The sequence below is a fragment of the Eubalaena glacialis genome, chromosome 3, assembly GCF_028564815.1.
Source record: "Eubalaena glacialis isolate mEubGla1 chromosome 3, mEubGla1.1.hap2.+ XY, whole genome shotgun sequence".
NCBI lineage: Eukaryota > Metazoa > Chordata > Mammalia > Artiodactyla > Balaenidae > Eubalaena > Eubalaena glacialis.
The window spans coordinates 5799930-5820394 of record NC_083718.1 but is presented as its reverse complement, the minus strand read 5'-3'; the positions used below and the strand labels follow the sequence as shown (position 1 = coordinate 5820394).

The 20465-nt window shown below is 35.9% G+C and overlaps 1 protein-coding gene across 2 annotated transcripts in view; it reads left to right on the top strand.

Annotated features, from left to right (window-relative positions):
- CFH (complement factor H) overlaps positions 1 to 20465 on the top strand; it is a 99099-nt gene that overhangs the window by 52506 nt on the left and 26128 nt on the right. For both annotated transcript variants that reach the window (XM_061187274.1, XM_061187275.1), the window contains 6 exons: positions 9286 to 9468; positions 11278 to 11454; positions 15695 to 15871; positions 16661 to 16843; positions 16950 to 17129; positions 19505 to 19684. In XM_061187274.1, the coding sequence (XP_061043257.1) occupies positions 9286 to 9468; positions 11278 to 11454; positions 15695 to 15871; positions 16661 to 16843; positions 16950 to 17129; positions 19505 to 19684 (1080 nt within the window). The remainder of the gene's footprint in view (positions 1 to 9285; positions 9469 to 11277; positions 11455 to 15694; positions 15872 to 16660; positions 16844 to 16949; positions 17130 to 19504; positions 19685 to 20465) is intronic.

Below are 20465 nucleotides of genomic sequence, written 5' to 3'. Positions count from 1 at the left end.
CATCTTCCCACCACTAGGGTGCCTGCCGGCTGCTGGTGGGGGACCCTGACCCCCCAGGAGACAGGAAGAACCCCCAGGTGAACGTGTAGGATGTGGGGGGATGGAAGGGGGAGGAGAAGTGGAGGCCAGACAGGATTGGCACCCCAGAGGTCAGGGAGATCAGGAGAGGCAGGTGGGAGGGACACTTGGGAGGAGAAGGAGAGGAGCAAAGGGCATTGACCCCACCCACTCTAGCCCAGGAAGCCTGCTGGGCTCCCAGGTGAGGTTCCGCTGCCCTCTGAGATGAGGGGTGGGGGACACGCCTTGGCCCCTTATGTTCCTTGAGCCTAAGCCCCACCCCCCACAGCTCCCAGGGCCTTTTCTAGCCCTGTGGGTCCTGAGCATTGGCCCCACCCACCACCCAAACCTCACCCTTGCTTAGGCCCCGCCCTCCACAGCCAAGGCTTTCCTGCTCCTTTTTTTTTCGTTTTTTTCTTTCTTTCTTTTTTTCTTCTTTTCCCTCCTCTGCTTTTGTACTACTGTGGTACTGATGTACTTCCCAGTTGTTGATTCATCTGTATTTTTATTTTTATATTCTTTCTAATATATCTGTTAGTTTCCTAGTCTAATTTTATTTTTTACTTTGTTATTGTTCTCTTTTTTTTTTGCCACCCCATGTGGCTCGGGGGATCTTGGATGCCCGATGAGCCAGGGGCTGGGCAAAGCTCCTTCTGTGGGAGCTCGGAGTCCAAACCATGGGACTAACAGAGAACCTAAGACCGCAGGGAATATTCATCAGAGTGAGGTCTCAGGGAGGTCCTCATCTCAGCATCAAGACCCAGGTCTACCCAACAGCCTACAAATTCCAGTGTTGGAAGCCTCAGGCCAAACAACAGTAAGATAGGAGCACAATCCCACTCATTAAAAAAATTTTAAAAAGAAGCAGCAAAAAAGTATGTCACAGATGAAGGAGCAAGGTAAAAAAGTACAAGACCAAATAAATGAAGAGGAAATAGGCAATCTACCTGAAAAATAATTCAGAGTAATGATAGTAAGGATGATCCAGAATCTCGGAAATAGAATGGAGGCACAGATTGAGAAAATACAAGAAATGTTTAACAAAGGTCTAGAAGAACTAAAGAACAAACAAACAGAGATGAACAACACAATAACTGAAATGAAAAATACACTGGAAGGAATCAGTAACAAAATAACTGAGGCAGAAGAACAAATAAGTGAGCTGGAAGACAAAATGGTGCGAATAACTGCTGAGGAGCAGAATAAAGAAAAAAGAATGAAAACAATGAAGACAATCTCAGAGACCTCTGGGACAACACTAAACATATCACATTCGAATTATAGGAGTCCCAGAAGAGGAAGAGAAAAAGAAAGGGTCTGAGAAAATATTTGAAGAGATTATAGTGGAAAACTTCCCTAACATGGGAAAGAAAATAGTCACTCAATTCCAGGAAGCACAGAGAGTCCCATACAGGATAAACCCATGGAGAAACACACTAAGACATATATTAATCAAATATCAAAAATTAAATTCAAAGAAAAAATACTAAAAGCAGCAAGGGAAAAGCAACAGATAACGTTCAAGGGAATCCCCGTAAGGTTACCAGCTGATTTTTCAGCAGAAACTCTGCAGGCCAGAAGGGATTGGCAGGATATACTTAAAGTGATGAAAGAGAAAAACCTACAACCAAGATTACTCTACCTGCAAAGATCTCATTCAGATTCGATGGAGAAATCAAAAGCTTTTTAGGCAAGCAAAAGCTAAGAGAATTCAGCACCACCAAACCAGCATTACAACCAATGCTAAAGAAACTTCTCTAGGTGGGAAGCACAAGAGAAGAAAAAGATCCACAAAAACAAACCCAAAACAATTGAGAAAACGGTGATAGGAACATACATATCAATAATAACCTTGAATGTAAATGGGTTAAATGCCCCAATCAAAAGACACAGACTGACTGAATGGATACAAAAACAAGACTCATATATATGCTGTCCACAAGGGACCCACTTAAGACCTAGGGACACATACAGACTGAAAGCGAAGGGATGGAAAAAGATATTCCATGCAAATGGAAATCAGAAGAAAGCTGGAGTAGCATTACTTGTATCAGATAAAATAGACTTTAAAATAAAGCCTATTACAAGAGATAAGGAGGGACACTACATAATGATCAAAGGATCAATCCAAGAAGAAGATATAACAATTATAAATGTTTATGCACTCAACATAGGAGCACTTCAATACATAAGGCAAATGTTAACAACCATGAAAAGAGAAATTGACAGTAACACAAAAATAGTAGGGGATTTTAACACCCCACTTACACCAATGGACAGATCATCCAGACAGAAAATAAATAAGAAACACAAGCTTTAAATGACACAATAGGCCAGATATTTAATTGATATTTATAGAACATTCCACCCAAAAGTGGTAGAATACACTTTCTTCTCAAGTGCACACAGAACCTTCTCCAGGATAGATCACATCTGGTGTCACAAATCAAGCCCTGGAAAATTTAAGAAAATTGAAATCATATCAAGCATCTTTTCTGACCACAACGCTATGGGATTGGAAATCAATTACAGGCAAAAAACCGTAAAAAATACAAATACATGGAGGCTAAACAGTGCACTACTAAATAACCAAGAGATCACTGAAGAAATCAAAGAAGAAATTAAAAAATACCTAGAAACAAATGACAACGAAAACACGATGACCCAAAACCTATGGGACACAGAAAAAGCAGTCTAAGACGGAGAGAAGTTTATAGCCATTCAATGTCACCTCAAGAAACAAGAAAAATCTCAAATAAAAAATCTAACCCTACACTTAAAACAACTAGAGAAAGAAGAACAAAGAAAACCCAAACTCAGTAGAAGGAAAGAAATAACGATCAGAGCAGAAATAAATGAAATAGAAACAAAGAAAACAATAGCAAAGATCAGTAAAACTAAAAGCTTGTTCTTTGAGAAGATAAACAAAATTGATAAACCTTTAGCCAGACTCATCAAGAAAAAAAGGGAGAAGACTCAAATCAATAAAACTAGAAATGAAAAAGGAGAAATCAAAACTGACACAGCAGAAATACAAAGGATTGTAAGAGACTACTACAAACAGCTATATGCCTATAAAATGGACAAACACGAAGAAATGGACAAATTCTTGGAAAAGTGCAACCTTCCAAGACTGAACCAGGAAGAAATAGAAAACATAAACAGACCAATCACAAGTAATGGAATTGAAATTGTAATTTAAAATCTTCCAATAAACAAAAGTCCAGGGCAGATGGCTTCACGGGCAAATTCTATCAAACTTTTAGAGAAGAGCTAACACCCATCCTTCTCAAATGCTCCCAAAAAATTGCAGAGAAAGATACACACCCAAGCTCATTCTACGAAGCCACCATCGCGCTGATACCAAAACCAGACAAAGATATCACAGAAAAAGAACATTACAGGCCAATATCACTGATGAACATAGATGCGAAAATCCTCAACAAAGTACTAGCAAACAGAATCCAACAACACATTAAAAGGATCATACACCATGATCAGCTGGGATTTATCACAAGGATGAAAGGATTCTTCAATATATGCAGATCAATCAATGTGATACACCACATTAACAAATTAAGGAATAAAAACCATTTGATCATCTCAATAGATGCAGAAAAATCTGTTGACAAAATTCATCAGCAGTTTATGATAAAAACTCTCCAGAAAATGGACATAGAAGGAACTTACCTCAATATAATAAAGGCCATATATGACAAACCCACAGCAAGCATCATACTCGATCATGAAAAACTGAAAGCATTTCCACTAAGATCAGGAACAAGACAAGGATGTTCACTCTCGCCACTCTTCTTCAACATAGTTTTGGAAGTCCTAGCCATGGCAATCAGAGAAGAAAAAGAAACAAAAGGAATATACATTGGAAAAGAAGAAGTAAAACTGTCAGTGTTCACAAATGACATGATACTATACATAGAAAATCCTAAAGATGACACCAGAAAACTACCAGAACTAATCAATGAATTTGGTAAGGTTGCAGGATACAAGATTAATGCACAGGAATCTCTGGCATTCCTATACACCAACAGTGAAAAATCAGAAAGAGAAATTAAGGAAACACTCCCATTTACCATTGCAACAAAAAGAATAAAATATCTAGGAATAAACCTGCCTAAGGAGGCAAAAGACTTGTACTCAGAAAACTATAAAACACTACTGAAAGAAATCAAAGATGACATAAACAGATGGAGAAATATATCATGTTCTTGGATTGGAAGAATCAATATTGTGAAAATGACTATATTACCCAAAGAAATCTACAGATTCAATGCAATCCCTATCAAACTACCAATGGCATTCTTCACAGAATTAGAACAAAAAATTTTACAATTTGTAGGGAAAAACAAAAGACCCCAAATAACCAAAGCAATCTTGAGAAAGAAAAACGGAGTTGGAGGAATCAGGCTCCCCGACTTCAAACTATACCACAAAGCTACAGTAATCAAGACAGTATGGTACTGGCATAAAAACAGAAATATAGATCAATGGTACAGCATAGAATGCCCAGAGATAAACCCACACACATATGGGCAACTAATTTATGACAAAGGAGGCAAGAACATATAATGGAGAAAAGACAGCCTCTTCAATAAATGGTGCTGGGAAAACGGGTCAGCTACATGTAAAAGAATGAAATTAGAATACACCTTAGCACCATACACAAAAATAAACTCAAAATGGATTAAAGACTTAAATGTAAGACCAGACACTATAAACTCTTGGAGGAAAAACACTCTTTGATATAAACCACAGCAAGATCTTTTTTGACCCACCTCTTAGAGTAACAGAAATAAAAACAAAAATAAACAAATGGTACATAATTAAACTTAAAAGCTTTTGCACAGCAAAGGAAACCATAAACAAGACAAAATGACAACCCTCAGAATGGGAGAAAATATTTGCAAATGAAACAACAGAGAAAGGATTAATCTCCAAAATATACAAACAGCTCATGGAGCTCAATATCAAAAAAACAAACAATCCAGTTTAAAAATGAGCAGAAGACCTAAGTAGACATTTCAACAAAGAAGACATACAGATGGCCAAGAGGCACATGAAAAGATGCTCAACGTCACTAATTATTAGAGAAATGCAAATCAAAACTGCAATGAGGTATCACCTCACACCAGTCAAAATGGCCATTATCAAAAAATCTAGAAACAATAAATGCTGGACAGGGTGTGGTGAAAAGGGAACCCTCCTGCACTGTTGGTGGGAATGTAAATTGATACAACCACTATGGAGAACAATATGGAGGTTCCTTAAAAAACTAAAAATAGAACTACCATATGACCCAGCAATCCCACTACTGGGCATATACCCTGAGAAAACCATAATTCTAAAAGAGACATGTACCACAGTGTTCATTGCAGCACTGTTTACAATAGCCAGGACATGGAAGCAACCTAAATGTCCATCAACAGATGAATGGATAAAGAAGATGTGGCACAGATATACAACAGAATATTACTCAACCATAGAAAGAAACGAAATTGAGTTATTTTTGGTGAGGTGGATGGACCTAAGAGTCTGTCATACAGAGTGAAGTAAGTCAGAAAGAGAAAAGCAAATACCGTATGCTAACACATATATATGGAATCTAAAAAAAAAAAAAAAAAAAAAAAAGGTACTGATGGACCTAGTTGCAGGGCAGGAATAAAGATGTAGACATAGAGAATGGACTTTGAGGACACGGGGTGGGAGGGGGAGCTAGGGCAAAGTAAGAGTAGCATCGACATATATACAGTATGAAATGTAAAATAGCTAGTGGGAAGCAGCAGCATAGCACAGGGAGATCAGCTCGGTGCTTTGCGATGACCTAGAGGGGTGGGATAGGGAAGATGGGAGGGAGGCTCAGGAGGGAGGGGATATGGGGTCATATGTATGCATATGGCTGAGTCACTTTGCTGTACAACAGAAACTAACACAGTATTGTGAAGCAATTATACTCCAATAAAGATCTGTTTTTTTAAAAAGTTATTTACCCATCACTGTATTCTATATTTGTCTCTATATTTACCATTACCAATGAGTGTCATACTTTCTTATGCTATTGTGCTGGTGTTTAGCACCCTTCTTTTTCAACTCGAAGAACTGCCTGTAACACTTCTTGGTATGCACATCTAGTGGCGATAAACTCGCTAAGCATTTGTGTGTCTGGTAGTATTTGTACCTCCCCTTTATTTGTGATGGTCCAATTTGCTGGTGTAGTATTCTTAGCAGTTTTTTCTTTCAGCACTTTGAGTATATCATCCCACTCCCTTCTGGCCTTCAACGTTTCTGCTATAAAATCACCTGGTGGTTTTACGGTTCCCTTCTTTGTGATGTTTCCTATTGCTGTTTTCAATATTTTACTTTGTCTTTGACTCTAGACAATTTGATTATGTGTATCAGTCGGGGGGGTTGTATTTTTTTGCAGTTCATCTTATTACATTCGGGCTTACTGGATCTGGATGTCTATTTCCTTTCCCAGATTTAGTGCATTTTCAGTTGTTTTAGTATGTTTGATTCAGTTTTCTGCCCCTTTCCCTCTCTCTTCTCCTTCTCAGTCTTCTGTAACATATATATTGATCATTTTGGTGGTGTCCCATAAGTGCCGTAACCTATGATCACTTTTTTTTATTGTTTTTTCTTTTTGCTCCTCTGACTCAATTATTTTTAGTGACCTCTGCGTCCACTGATCCTTTTTTCTTCTTGTTCTAGTCCGTTGTTGAACCCCTCTATTTAATTTTTCAGTTTATTTATCCCATTTTCCAGTTCTACCATTTCTCTTTTGGTAATTTCTATATTTTCTATCTCTCTGTTGAAATTCTTACTTTGTACACGTATGTTTACCTGTAAGCATGTATGTTTACATGTATGTTTACATATGTAAGCATGTGTGTTTACATATGCTTACATGTAAGCACGTGTGTTTACATGTAAGCATGTTTATGATGGCTATTTTGTGGGTTTTGGGGTTTCTGTTTGTTTGTTTTGGGGTTTTTTGCCATTGCAAAATGTATTTCATTTCTAAATATTTCCTAGTAATAAACCCACAAGCTTTAGTTACAAGAGGGCGAACATCAGAAGCAAGGGAAGAAGCTGAGTACTTAGGCTTGGACATGGGAGCTGCCCGTGACACTCACCTGGGACATATGCCAGGCCCAAACCACCTCTGCTTTACTCTTTTGTCAAATTTTTTGCTCTATGACTGCTATTTTGAATCTCTGTTGGGGAAATCACCTGTCTCCATTTCGTTAGTGTTGGTTTATAGATACTTATCTTGTTCTTCTGACTGGAACGTATTTCTCTATTATTATTTTTCTCGAATCTCTGTGTTGATATCTGTGCATTAAATTAAACACCCACAACTCCTAGTCTTCACAGACTGGACTCATAAGTAGAAAGCCTTCATCCTTCAGCCTGGCCAGAGATTCTGGATGCCTCTCTAACCTCTATGCTCATCCAAACTGCTGTCTTTGTACTTAGCATCTTCCAGGGGTCTAGAGTATGCCAACTCCCATCTACGTCCTGAGACAGGTGAGCTAGAAGCCAGAAAAGCTGGTGAAGCTGGGAGCTGGAGTTTATCCCCTCACTCACTCTGCACTGAGCTGAGGAGAAGGGCTGTGGAAATGCCTGCATGCTCCTTCAAACCCTGTGCTCTTCCAAACCATGATTTTGCTCTCTGTAGTCCCCAGACACCAACAAATTCTGGGCTTCATCAGCTCTCAGAGAGAGGTTAGTTAGGAGCCAGTTCCTTAGGCAACAGCTAGAAAAGATGAGGGTCTAGATGTGTAGTCTAGCTCCTTCCATGGAGAAGCCGGGAGCTGCTCACTGCACTAAGGTAGGGGGTGACCTGTGAGCAGTGCTAGCACAGCCATTCCTAACTGCCACTTTGTCCTCAGTAGTCCCAGGAGACTGGAAATGCTGGGCCCTCCCAGAGGCAGGTGAGTTAGAAGCCAGACCCTGGACTAGCAGTTGGAAAACTGGAGCCCTAGATTGTGGTTCAAACTCTTTGCTCCTCCAGGAGAAGCTGGGAGTTGAGGGTTCCCTCCCAATTATATGGTGCTATGCCTAGGTGGGGTTTATTGTGAGAGTGTGTCTCAGTTTTTCCTAACAGTTAGGATTTTAGCGTTTTCTCACTTGCCTTGAATGCAGGAGCCTCTCAACCAGTGTTTTGAATAATGGGAGCTGATACATGCATAGCTGTTAATTCAGTGTGTCTATGGGGAGAGGGAGAGGTCGAGGCATCCTATTCCACCATCTTACTAATGTCACTCTATTCTTTCAAATTTATATATGTTGTGTTTGTTTGCTTTTCTTTTTATAATTTTTAAGTAAAAAGAATTATAGATTTTCAATCTTTATTATTTTCTATTATTGATTTTCAATCTTTATTATTTTCTATTATTGCTATTTAATGTTAAAATTCCCCTCTCAGCACACTTTCGTGTCATTTCATAAATCTCATAAAATTTTACTTATCATGTTTTTATTTTCATTCAATTCAAAATATTCAAAGTTTTCTCTTTTGATTTCTTCTTTATCCACGAGTTATTTAATAAACAAAGCTGAGCTCTGTGAAGAGACCTAGTAAGTGACAGAAATGTACTTTACTATTTCAAGTTTAGTTATACATAGTTTGAGGAAGCATCATTGAGTCCTTTGTAGAATGGATACATGTGTTGATCATTGTCATCTTCATTGAACTCCATATATTGACATGGCTTTAAGCACCCAATTTTGGTGACAAACATTTCAAATTCTCAGATACAAAGGCTATGGTAACTGTGGTGGAAGATTCTGAGATCATCACCTGATCTGAGCTACCCCAATTTGTTAACTGTGTTCTGGGTTGCTTAAGAGATCCAGACTAAGCAATGTTTTGAACAAGTCCCAGGAAAGGAAACCCATTGTTAATAGAGTTCCGACATGCTGTAGGATTCCAGATCCATCAGACAAACAGATTTCTAATAATTTCCTAGTAAGGATTCTGAGTACTTTAAGTCTTGCTTTGTTCTAAAAAAAATGAATAAAGTGTCTTGATTTAATATCTTTGGAAACTCACAGATTTTCTTCTCTCACACCAGAACTTAAATGATTAGAATTTTTCTAGGTTTACATTTATAAATGACTCCCCAATTTTCTATAGTTGTATTATTTGCGTCCTTATAAAATGTTTATCAAATATATGCTTATCTTTTCTTTATGCTTTCTCCCTTTTAGAAACATGTTCAAAATCAGATATACAAATTAAGAATGGATTTTTTTCTGAATCTACCTTTACATATCCTTTAAATAAACAAACACAGTATAAGTGTAAATCAGGATATGTAACAGCAGATGGTAATACATCAGGATTAATTACATGTCTGCAAAGTGGATGGTCAATGCAACCTGTATGCATTAGTAAGTAATTGATTATTTTAGTATTCATTATCCTAATGATCACTCTAGAGAAGTTTTCTTTAACTTCATTCTTTTTATCCTTTTTTTTTTTTTTTTGCTGGGGTGGGGTGGTATGAGGTGTTGATGTGGTTCCATGGCTGTATTTGAAAAGATAAATTTTAAAATGTGTATCATTTTTTACCTTTTATGATTAATTACTAGTAGGGTAGAATATCATTGCATCCTTCACTTCAAGGTTTTTTCACTTTAAAACATCCCGTGATTAAAAACTAATTTAGCTAGAAGACATACCTATAGTCTGGTATAAACTCATTTATTTTTAGCTGAGTCCTTTATGCCAATTGTATCTGATTTTATTTTATGAGACTTTTATGTCAGAATCTTTCCTCCTAAACCTAAAAGTTATGTTTTTAAGTGAAGATATGAGTCCATAGTGCATAATCTTCAAATAATATAACTTGTAAATTTTATATGTTTGAAACTGTAGGGTAGATCCACTTGCGAAAAATTCTCTCTGTTAGGAAATCTTCATAAACATCTAGTAGGACCAAATTCTGCTGTGCTGAGAGGTTTTTCTGTCCCACCACACAGACGTTTATGACGATTTTCTAAGGACAATTTGCTGAGTTTATCTTATTCATCCCAAAGCTGCACAATGATATTTTTGAAGTGATAGTTTACATATTCACTTCAAGAGAAGTGGATATTTAAAATATCCCTTTCTACTGTTTACATTTTATTTCTTTTGCTTTCCAATGTCTGTGCTTAATATGGGCACTAGCCAAAGAGAAAATGATAAAAGTTGCCCCCATATCAAATTCACTTTGCACTAATAGGTGACCAATTTTCCATTCTAACGGTCTTTTCATGGAAGAGAAAAGTTCTCTATTACTTTTGTTTATACTAGTATAGTTTTGCTTTAATTTTTTGAAGTTTTAAGCTAGCTGGCTACAGAACACATTATGAAATTTGAGATTAATTATTTAAACCTTTATTAACATCACTCTATTACAGTGTTAGTGAAAATTGATACTGTTCAATTTTACTTTCTTATAAAGAAACATTTTACTTTCTTGTAACTTGTTATAAATAATAGAACTACTTCTGCATTCAACCTTGATAAATATAAAAGAATACACAACCATTAGAAATATATTTGGGAAAGCAAAATCAGCATGTGACTTTAAATATTAGTGTGTTTTAAAGTAGAATTCTATAGAATGTTTAAAAATTTACTTACCTTGTTGAAAATTACTTTTTTTCAATTAATCAATTTTCTCTGGCATATATGTCACAATTGCTAATAAGTTCAGCATATTAATTCAGAAAATGCTGTTATAAAAATAGTACAATAAATCTGTAATGGCTTATTTTATTACTAGCATGGGAAAAATGCATAAGTATAATTAAATTGAGAAAAATGTTCATAAAAGAAATATTTCAGAGACATTAAGTGTTGATAAAAATGTTGTGTAAAACATATTTTTTCAGGAATTCCCTGGCGATCCAGTGGTTAGGGCTCCGCACTCCCACTACAGGGGGCACGGGTTCGATCCCTGGTCAGGGAATTAAGATCCCGCAAGCCGTGTGTTGCAGACGAAAAAGACAAGAACAGAAACATATTTTTTTCATTTTGAGTAACTATTTCAGGGCAGTGATCTATCACTGGTATTCTTGGATTATTTTTGTATCATAATTTATTAGCACATACTAATTGGTAAAGCCCCCTTTCCCCTTGAGGTGAGACTTAATCAGATTGCCCACTAAATAATATTAGAAATGAAATATTTTTATTCCATTATCCATTAGAATCCTGTGATATGCCACTATTTGAGAATGCCAGAGCCAGAAGTGATGGCACATGGTTTAAGGTCAATGACAGCCTGGACTACGAATGCCTTGATGGGCATGAGAGCCAAGATGGACACACCACAGGCTCCATCGTGTGTGGTGAAGATGGCTGGTCTGATAAACCTGCATGTTATGGTAAGAACTCCTTTTCAGGTGTTATTCTTTTCAAAATGAACATAATTAACAATAATCATCAAAAATGTTTTATTTTTACCAAATTTGACTGATCTAGAGTCATTTGTAAGGCACGATGATTAAAATCAAGATGTCTCCTTCTGCTTTAATATAAACTGGGTAGAGGGGAAGTTTTGAAATGCAAAGACTCACTCCTTACCAAAATGACAGTGTCTTACAACCTCTTCAACTATTTTGCTCCTGAGTTTCTGCTTTATACCTCCTACCTTGAGTATTAATTTCTGCAGGTACTGAGAGGAGCTCTTTATTTTCCCACTGTGAGAAGTTCTGAGGACAGTGACATGAATCTCTTTTATCTTTGCCAATCAGCTGTCTTTTCTCCAGGGCTAGAAACAGGGCTTCAGTCTCTGGCCAACTGAGTGGATGTTGAATGTTCCAAGCCAAGGGAACAGTATATGCAAAGCTTTGGCAACAAAACAATATTTGGGAAATACCAAGGTTAACGGATTCTACTCAAGGTGTGGAAGAACTTTATGAGCTGAGGCTGGATAGGAGGCAAAGGAAAGATTATCCAGGTTACTTCAGGGCATGTTCACATTTGGATTAATTTTATGATTGATGAAAAGTCATAAGGAATTTTAAGGAAAGGAATAATATAATTTTATTTGGTTTCTTGAAAGTTTTTTTTTTTTTCAGGAAGCCATGTAGGGTGAGAAAGAGTGGGGATTAGATAAGGTTATGGCTGAAGAGATGCACAGCAGAGGATAGATTTGGGATATATTTTGTTGGCAGAAAACACAGATAATGTCACTAAATGGTGGACGTCGAAAAGAGCAAAAAGTCAAGAGACTCGCGTGCTTGCTCTCCATTGCTTCATAAGCAAGCAGGTAAATGGAAGTGACTTTGTCAGGTGCTACTGGCAAGAGAGAGAACGCTTTGGGAAGAACACTGCAACTTTTGACTTGAACACATTGTGATTGGGCTGCCCATGGACCATAAAAATTGGATATATCCACTACAGAGTTGAATACATGGGTCTAGCCAGGAGATACACCTGTGAGATTATCACCCTATAAATAATGATATCGCATTGGGAATGTAGAATGAAAACAGAAGAGAGATCAAGACTGAGCCCTGAAGCATTCCAGCATTTAGGTGTCAGACAAAGAGGAATAGATGGCAAAGTAGATAGGAAAAAGGAGAACCCAGAGAATTTAGGGGAAAAACTTAGAAATGAATGTTTCATAGATGTGGAGGGAAGAAAATGTGTAAAGGTAAAGGAAGTATAATAGATCGACTAATGGTGAATCCTGTGGAGTCAGCCTGGATGGGTTCTAATTCCAGTTCTACAATTTGCTAAACATGTATCTTAGGGCAACAACCAAGCCTATTTGAAGCTTTGTTCACGCTTCCTAATCTGGAAAATGGATTAGTAATTACAAATGTTCTAATATTTCAAAGGATTTTGGACTAAATTATTCATATAAAGTTCTTACCATAGTGCCTGCCATACAATAAAATCAAGGAAATTGTCATCTAATTACATTATTATGATTGTTAGAGTGGTGAATATTTCTAGTTCAGTAGATACGTCCAGTTAGAAGACTGTAAAAATGTGGTGGATTTGGCTACATAGAGGCCAACAAAAACTGCAACAGAGATGGTTTTGGATGGAGTAGACAGGAAAAAACCTACATAGAACCTGCTGAAAAAAATGATTAGTAAGAAACTTAATACAGCATGTGGACATAACTCTTTCAAAAGATTTGCTTGTGGCAGAGAAGAGGAGGTTCAGGATATATTGCTAGGGGAATTACGCACTGAATAAAGAATTGTTTTAATGGGAAAGATGAGAGTGTATTGAACGCTGAAGAGGATATGCTAGAGAGGGGAACAGGCCGAGACTGAACACAGGAAGTTCCCTGTGAAGGAGAAGGGAAAGGAACCAGCGCTGCTGAGAAAATACTGGGCTTTGGTGGCAACAGCTCTGCTTCCAGCTTCCTATCAGGAGGAAGGAAGGAAAATGGATGTGTAAATCTAATGCTAAAAAGAAGCAGTCGCTGATGGTTTCTACTTTCCTTTGAGGTAGGAGACAAAGTCATGTGAGATTAAGTGGTGCACAGGGGAAGGAGGAGAAGGAACACTAAGCAGAGTAGAAAAGATTAAAAATAGAGATTTCAGACAGACACAGAGTGAATTTATAACGGAAATGAGACAGGCTTGTTCAAGTGTTCTGGGCACAAATTTCACTTTTCAGGCTGTCAACAAACATCTAATATGTCCTAGAAGTAGGCTAAGAGAAAATGGTGAAAGATACTAACAGGGGATCTGCCTTTCAAGAGCTTTCATTCCACTATGAAAAAACAACAAATAATTAAGGTAAATAATGAACCAAAAGGTAAAATATTTCTACTATATTTTCCAAATAACTGTATTCGAAGAACAAAAGAATCCAAGTGCTTAGAAAATAGGAGGGGACTGAAGGCTCTAGTTCCTACAGGAAGACATCTATGCAAAGAAAAGTTGGAAACCATTCATTCAGCATAGAGATAAGGGTCTGTGCAACAGCCGAGGCAGCAAAGAAATTGACCTATTTTAAAAATTCTGTATTGACTCCGACTCCAGGGGCAGATAGATGACATTGGAAGTGTAGGCAAGGAATGGATTGTAAAGTGTTTGGAGCTTATTCTAAGTAAAAGGAGAGGCTCTTAACATGATCATGGCTTTCTTAAAGTCACTGTCTTTATGTGAAGACAGCAGTTGGAAAATAGCCTACAACTGATGTTATTGTTAATGCAGCATTTTTCACAATATGATAAAATAGGAATTTTATATAAGCACAGAACATATAAACACAGACACATACCAATAAAAGTATTGCTATGTGGAAATTTGGAGTAGAATTTTCGGAAAGGAATCTCAGTTGTTCTCATCAAGCGTGACCTTCTCAACTAAGTTACAAAACTCAATATTAACACAAAAACGAAAACTATTTTTTGAGTTTATTTTTTGTGACATTACTTTTAAAAATAGTTAACTTACATCTAACTTTATGATTATGTGTTAAGAAGACTTTCAGATGGTATGAATTTTCATTTTGGTAAAATTCTAATTTTCAAATTCCATTTAGGAATTTTATTTAAGCACAAAGTATATAAACACAGACACATACCAATAAAAATATTGCTATGTGGAAATTTGGAGTAGAATTTTCGGAAAGGAATCTCAGTTGTTCTCATCAAGCATGACCTTCTCAACTAAGCTACAAAACTCAATATTAACACAAAAATGAAAACTATTTTTTGAGTTATTTTTTGTGACATTACTTTTAAAAATAGTTAACTTACATCTAACTTTATGGTTATGTGTTAAGACTTGACTTTCAGATGGTATGAATTTTCATTTTGGTAAAATTCTAATTTTCAAATTCCAGTTTTGAATTTTATAAATTAATTGACAAGATAGGAAGATTCCAAATAAGAAAAATGCAATTTTTCATAATTTGTAGCAATGTCACAAATTTCATACATTTTATAAATTTGGGGGTATAATTTTACACATTTCTAAATTGAATCAGAATAATTATAAATATATTAATAGTAAGATCATTTATAGGTACAACAAGAACAGATATTTGTATATCATATACATGATCATGACACCTAGAATATGCCTATCTCTGTGGTCTTGAACATGTTCCTCATTTTGTTTCATGTTTCAATTTGATCATGTTTCAGTTTGATTTCCACACTTGTAAAATTAAGGGATTTTTAATGTTCCTGTAACTCAAATACATGAGAAATGTCTCCCTTGTGTGTTCTGGTTTCCCAATTATATTTTTAAAAATACCATTTTTCATTTGTGTGCAATTTAAAAATTGTAGCATTCATTTTCTTTAACGTGAGAGAATCTTTTTACGTTTTGAGACAGAAAAAGTAACATTAAATTTTATAAATGTCAGTGATAAAATCATATCCAGTTCAAACAAGCTGACTTAACAAATAAATTATCAGGACACATACATTGCTGTTCAATACCTTAATATTTCTCAAAGAGCCCCATATGAATGGAGAGGGTGTATAAAACCTAATATGTATGTTTTTCAAGGAAGAGCATTTATGTGCTGCCCCTCTGCATATGCATGCAGTACCCAGCACCTCATTTTTACATGACACATAAAATATTTATTTGGCAATGATTAGTTATATATTCTCACTAAATTATTTGTCTCTTTCTATAGAAAGAGAATGCAGTATTCCACAAATGGAAAACAATTTAGATGCTAATCCCAAGAAAGACACATATAAATTTGGAGACGTGTTGAAATTCTTCTGCATACAAGGACGTATTATGGTTGGAGCAGATTCAGTTCAGTGCTACCACTTTGGATGGTCCCCTAATCTTCCAACATGTAAAGGTAAATATTTATCTTACAGCTGCTGAACAAGAGTTAAAACCTTAGACATCAACCATTTTTTTCCTCTCTTAATTTTCTGTCTGCTACCAGTGCATCTATAATCTAATGCATTAAGCCAGAGGTATACCCACCAAGGACAAGTGTTGGGTTGTAGATAAAACAGTTTTCCTTATTTAAGAAATTAATCTCCAGTTGCTTCTTGAAATGTGTGGTGGAGGTATCCACAGATATGTATAAGGAACCTGACACTGGCAGGATTTCTTGTTAGTTTTCCTTTTGCCTACAATTCCACCATTAATATTGGACATTTTATGTAATGTGGGACTTACCTTAAGTGTCATCAAGTGTGTCTAAACAATGTTCAAGTAGCTTATAGTCAATTCAATCATATGTATGGCTGGAATAAAAGTTAAAACTTGATCAAATGCTTGTTTCAAAGGATGATATTTTCTCAAAAAGTTTTGATACAATGTTTCCATGGAATAAGAATATTACTATAATTTACACACCCATATTGATTAATTGGTTTGCATACCTATTTAGGGTATCTAGATTATTGAACATGTTTTCTGGGCTTACATAGACTTCCAATATGTTAGCTCAGGATGAGTAATAGAACTAGGAAACAGAGTCTGGTGTAAACACCATTGTTTTTTCATTGTTTAAGAATGCTAAAATAAATTATGTAATAAATAATAAACTAATTAACAAAAAATCTCTGCATTAGCTGGATTTTTAAGTTGTAAAATAGACCACGTAACCATTATTTACACAGTATGTCTACTGTAGGGCAAGTAAAATCGTGTGCTCCACCTCCTCAACTCTGCAGTGGGGAAGTTAAAGAAACACAGAAAGAAGAATATGGGCACAGTGAGGTGGTGGAATATGTTTGCAATCCTGGATTTCTGATGAAGGGCTCTCATAAAATTCAGTGTGTTGATGGACAATGGACAGCTTTGCCCGTGTGTATTGGTAATGTATTAAAAATAGTAATATTTAAAGGTAATCAACACTTTTATTTGTATTCTTATACAACCTTAAATGATAAAGACTAACATATTTTTGTGAAATTTTCCAGAGGAGAAGAGAACCTGTGGAGGTATACCGGAACTTGATCACGGCTATGTCAACCATTCTGCCCCTCTCTATCACCATGGAGACTTGGTAGAGTTCAGTTGCAGAGAAGCATTTACAATGATTGGACCCAGATCAGTCACATGTATTAGTGGAAAGTGGACCCAACCTCCTCAGTGCATTGGTGAGAATGCACTTCTCAAATTGACATTTAACATTTGCAACCATATTGTTGAAATTTAGAGTTATCCTTGAAAATGTCAGCTTAAATTATAATGATTCCCAACATTTGTTGTTTATAATTCAATATGTGTCTGAAGAGGAAAAGTATAAACTAGAAGAGAATTTTATGAATCTTTCTGTCCTGATATTAACATTGTTTATCTTTACAAGTGTGAAGCTAAATCTTACTGATATTCACATGATTAAAATATGAGTACTAGTTACCAGGAAAATACAACTATCTCTGCAGAAATACCATTTTTGTTTTTATATGATACTCTTTCTTTTAGGACCTTTAAAACAAGGAAATATAGCTAAGAAAATACCCATTTCATGCATTCCTTTAGGAATCTTGCCTCTCTCAAAACTTCTAACAATGATGATTTCTCAGTCAGTTTCAAATGCAGCAAAAAGAAGTTAATGTGCTGGAGGGAAGGTGGGCTCAGGCCCTCCCAGTCAGTAGGTAACTCAGTCACAGGAGGCCCTTGGGCTGGGGTCAGGAACCTGCCCTGACTGATGCATTTCACTGTAAGTGAATCATCCTGACCGTTGGATGACCAAGTCTTTGATGACTGACTGGGAGAATCTTAGCTATCTTCCTTCACTTTTCCCTTAGATGACTTCTTTCCTGGAGTTTTCCTGGGTCCTGTGTTCAAAGAGAGCCCTGGATGCCCAGTCTTATTTATTCATCAGATTTCTAGTCATTAATTATTCCAAGAAGAAGGTAGGGCTTAGGCTCAGGCTCCATGAGAGCCGGGATTCATACCTGTTTTGTTCACTGATATATTGCCAATACCAGAAGACTGGCTGACAGATGGGAGATATTCAATAGGCGCTTATTAAGTTAATCAGTAAATTTCATTGTTTATTACTCCCTACAGTTTTACTAAACACAGTCCTGTCCAAGGTATTGCCAGTTCTTCACCAACCCTCATCTTTATCCTCTTCCATCTCCACAAATGACCTCGCCTCATTAACTTTTCATTCTACCTTACACCAAAACATGTGCTTCAATTATTACTCCCCTGATCTCAGAGTTTTCCTTGCAAAGGTTAATCCTCTACCTGTATTCAGTTTAACATAATCCCTCTCAGCTATAATAGACCTTATTCCAATTTCCTCCTCTCAGTGTTTATTTTGTAACTCTGTCTAGTCTAGCTTTTCATTCTTCTTACTATATTATTTTCTCCTAATAAATAAGTTTGCTTTCCTTTCAGAAACCAGTCAATCATAGGATGACGACAGCAGCCACCACTGCTCCTTTTGAGTATACATCTTCCTTCAGTTACCAATCCCTGAAGAATACTATCGGCTTTGTCTCCCTCAACACTCTGAACGAATCCTAAAAATAGGGCTGATTCTCAAGCCTCTAGTGTGTTTTGAATTCATCTCCTTATTTCATGTTATTTTTTCAGGGTTGCATTTTCAAATCATTACTTTTCGAGAGCCAACTACTTGACTTTTCTTTATTCTGTTATCCTCACTTAACTCTTATCACTAACAAATCATTAACAAATACTACCAAAGACCTATACTGATATTTTGTCATATTCAAAAAGGACTTCTACCTGCATTGATTTTTTGAAATAGGTAGCTATATAAAAAGCTTTTTTAGTCCATATTTACCTTTTTTTCTGGAGCCAGAAAGAAAAATTGTTATTATGGCATTATATTGGATCATAGAATGACCTGGTGTGTAATATAGCTTCTCAAAGACTCTACGTGTATATACAGAAAACAGGTTTTAACTTTAAGTACCCACTTTCTCATTCCAAGTATTTGTTATTTTTTGGTGATCATTCAAAAGATCTGCTTAAAAATTAAGATTCTATATTAAAAAAAAAACCCTTAGATGTACTTTTCTTACTATGCTTCATTACTTTTCTTGAAAAAATATATATAAACTAGCAACTTGATATTCTGTGTCCACACAGAATTGTTCTTATTTTAATGTTTTAAGATTGTGAATTAAAAGTAATGCAGAGATGCTTCAGATCTAAAAACAAATGAATGTGAACATTTGCACATGTTTCAAGTTTGGGACCAGATTATTCATGCGATGACTATTCACTATGTAGATCATGCAAAAATGTTCCAATCCAAAATGCAGAATGTCTTAAAGATGGATATTTTCTCTGAAATTTCAAAAACTGGACGCAGGACTCAGGTTCATATATAATAGTCCATTTCATGCAATTTGATCAGTAATAACTTGGTTGGTGGAATTTGTAGGCATAAATTGTAAGTTCATCATATTACTGACTCCATAGCTATTTATGGTATTTGTTATTTGGTTCTTAGAATTAGTCTTTTCAAGGGAATATTTTCATTTTATAGCGACAGAGGAACTTAAGAAGTGTAAATGGTTAAAAATATTTGCATCTGAGGGAAATCCATCAGATACGATTGAATTTGACCATAACACCAACAAAAGTTACAAATGTCGAGGAAAATCAGAATACAAACACTCAATCTGTATAAATGGAAGATGGGATCCTGAAGTAACCTGCAAAGAAGGTAAACTCTTCTTTATAATGTTTTCAAAAATGGATTCTATTTCTTTCTAACTTGTAAAAGTAGTATCTTTGTGTCTTTCAAGGAAATTGTTATTTATCATTACAAATAATTTTCAATCTGAAAGGTAATTTAGAAACAAACCAAAACACTGTTTCTAAATATTAATTGTATCGTGTGCATTAGTCAGCTATATGACACAACACCCAGAACGTTGGTGGCTTTAAATTAACATCTGGGCAGTAGGTGTGCTCATTAGCATGGGAAAACCATTGCTTCTGATTTCTTACATTACACATAAATGTGCTTATGTCTATGCTGAACTATTATGTATTTATTCATGTATCTATTTATGTATCAATCTATGTATCTATCTATTTATATATATTTATGTATCTATCAAGTCATCTATTTATCTATTTGTGTATCTATAGCTATCTTAAAAAGTCTTGAATCATATTGACACCACCAATTCCAATTGAATAGGCTCATTTCAGTTTTTTACTTTCACATCTGTATCTCTCTTCTGTAACTGTAGGACACCTTGACTCACTATCCTCAATATTTTTACCAATTTCTACAAGCCTATAATATACAGAAAGTAACTTCAAACCAATATAAAAACAAATCTACTATCTAGTGTTCAACATCTTATAGTTCTTTCTTATATGCAGTTCTCTATGTAAAAATCATACCACACTAAAGCTGTTAAAGGAGAATAAATTATTTAGAAAAACATAAATATTGGGGAATTAAACAGCAAACTTCTAAACAACTGCCATGG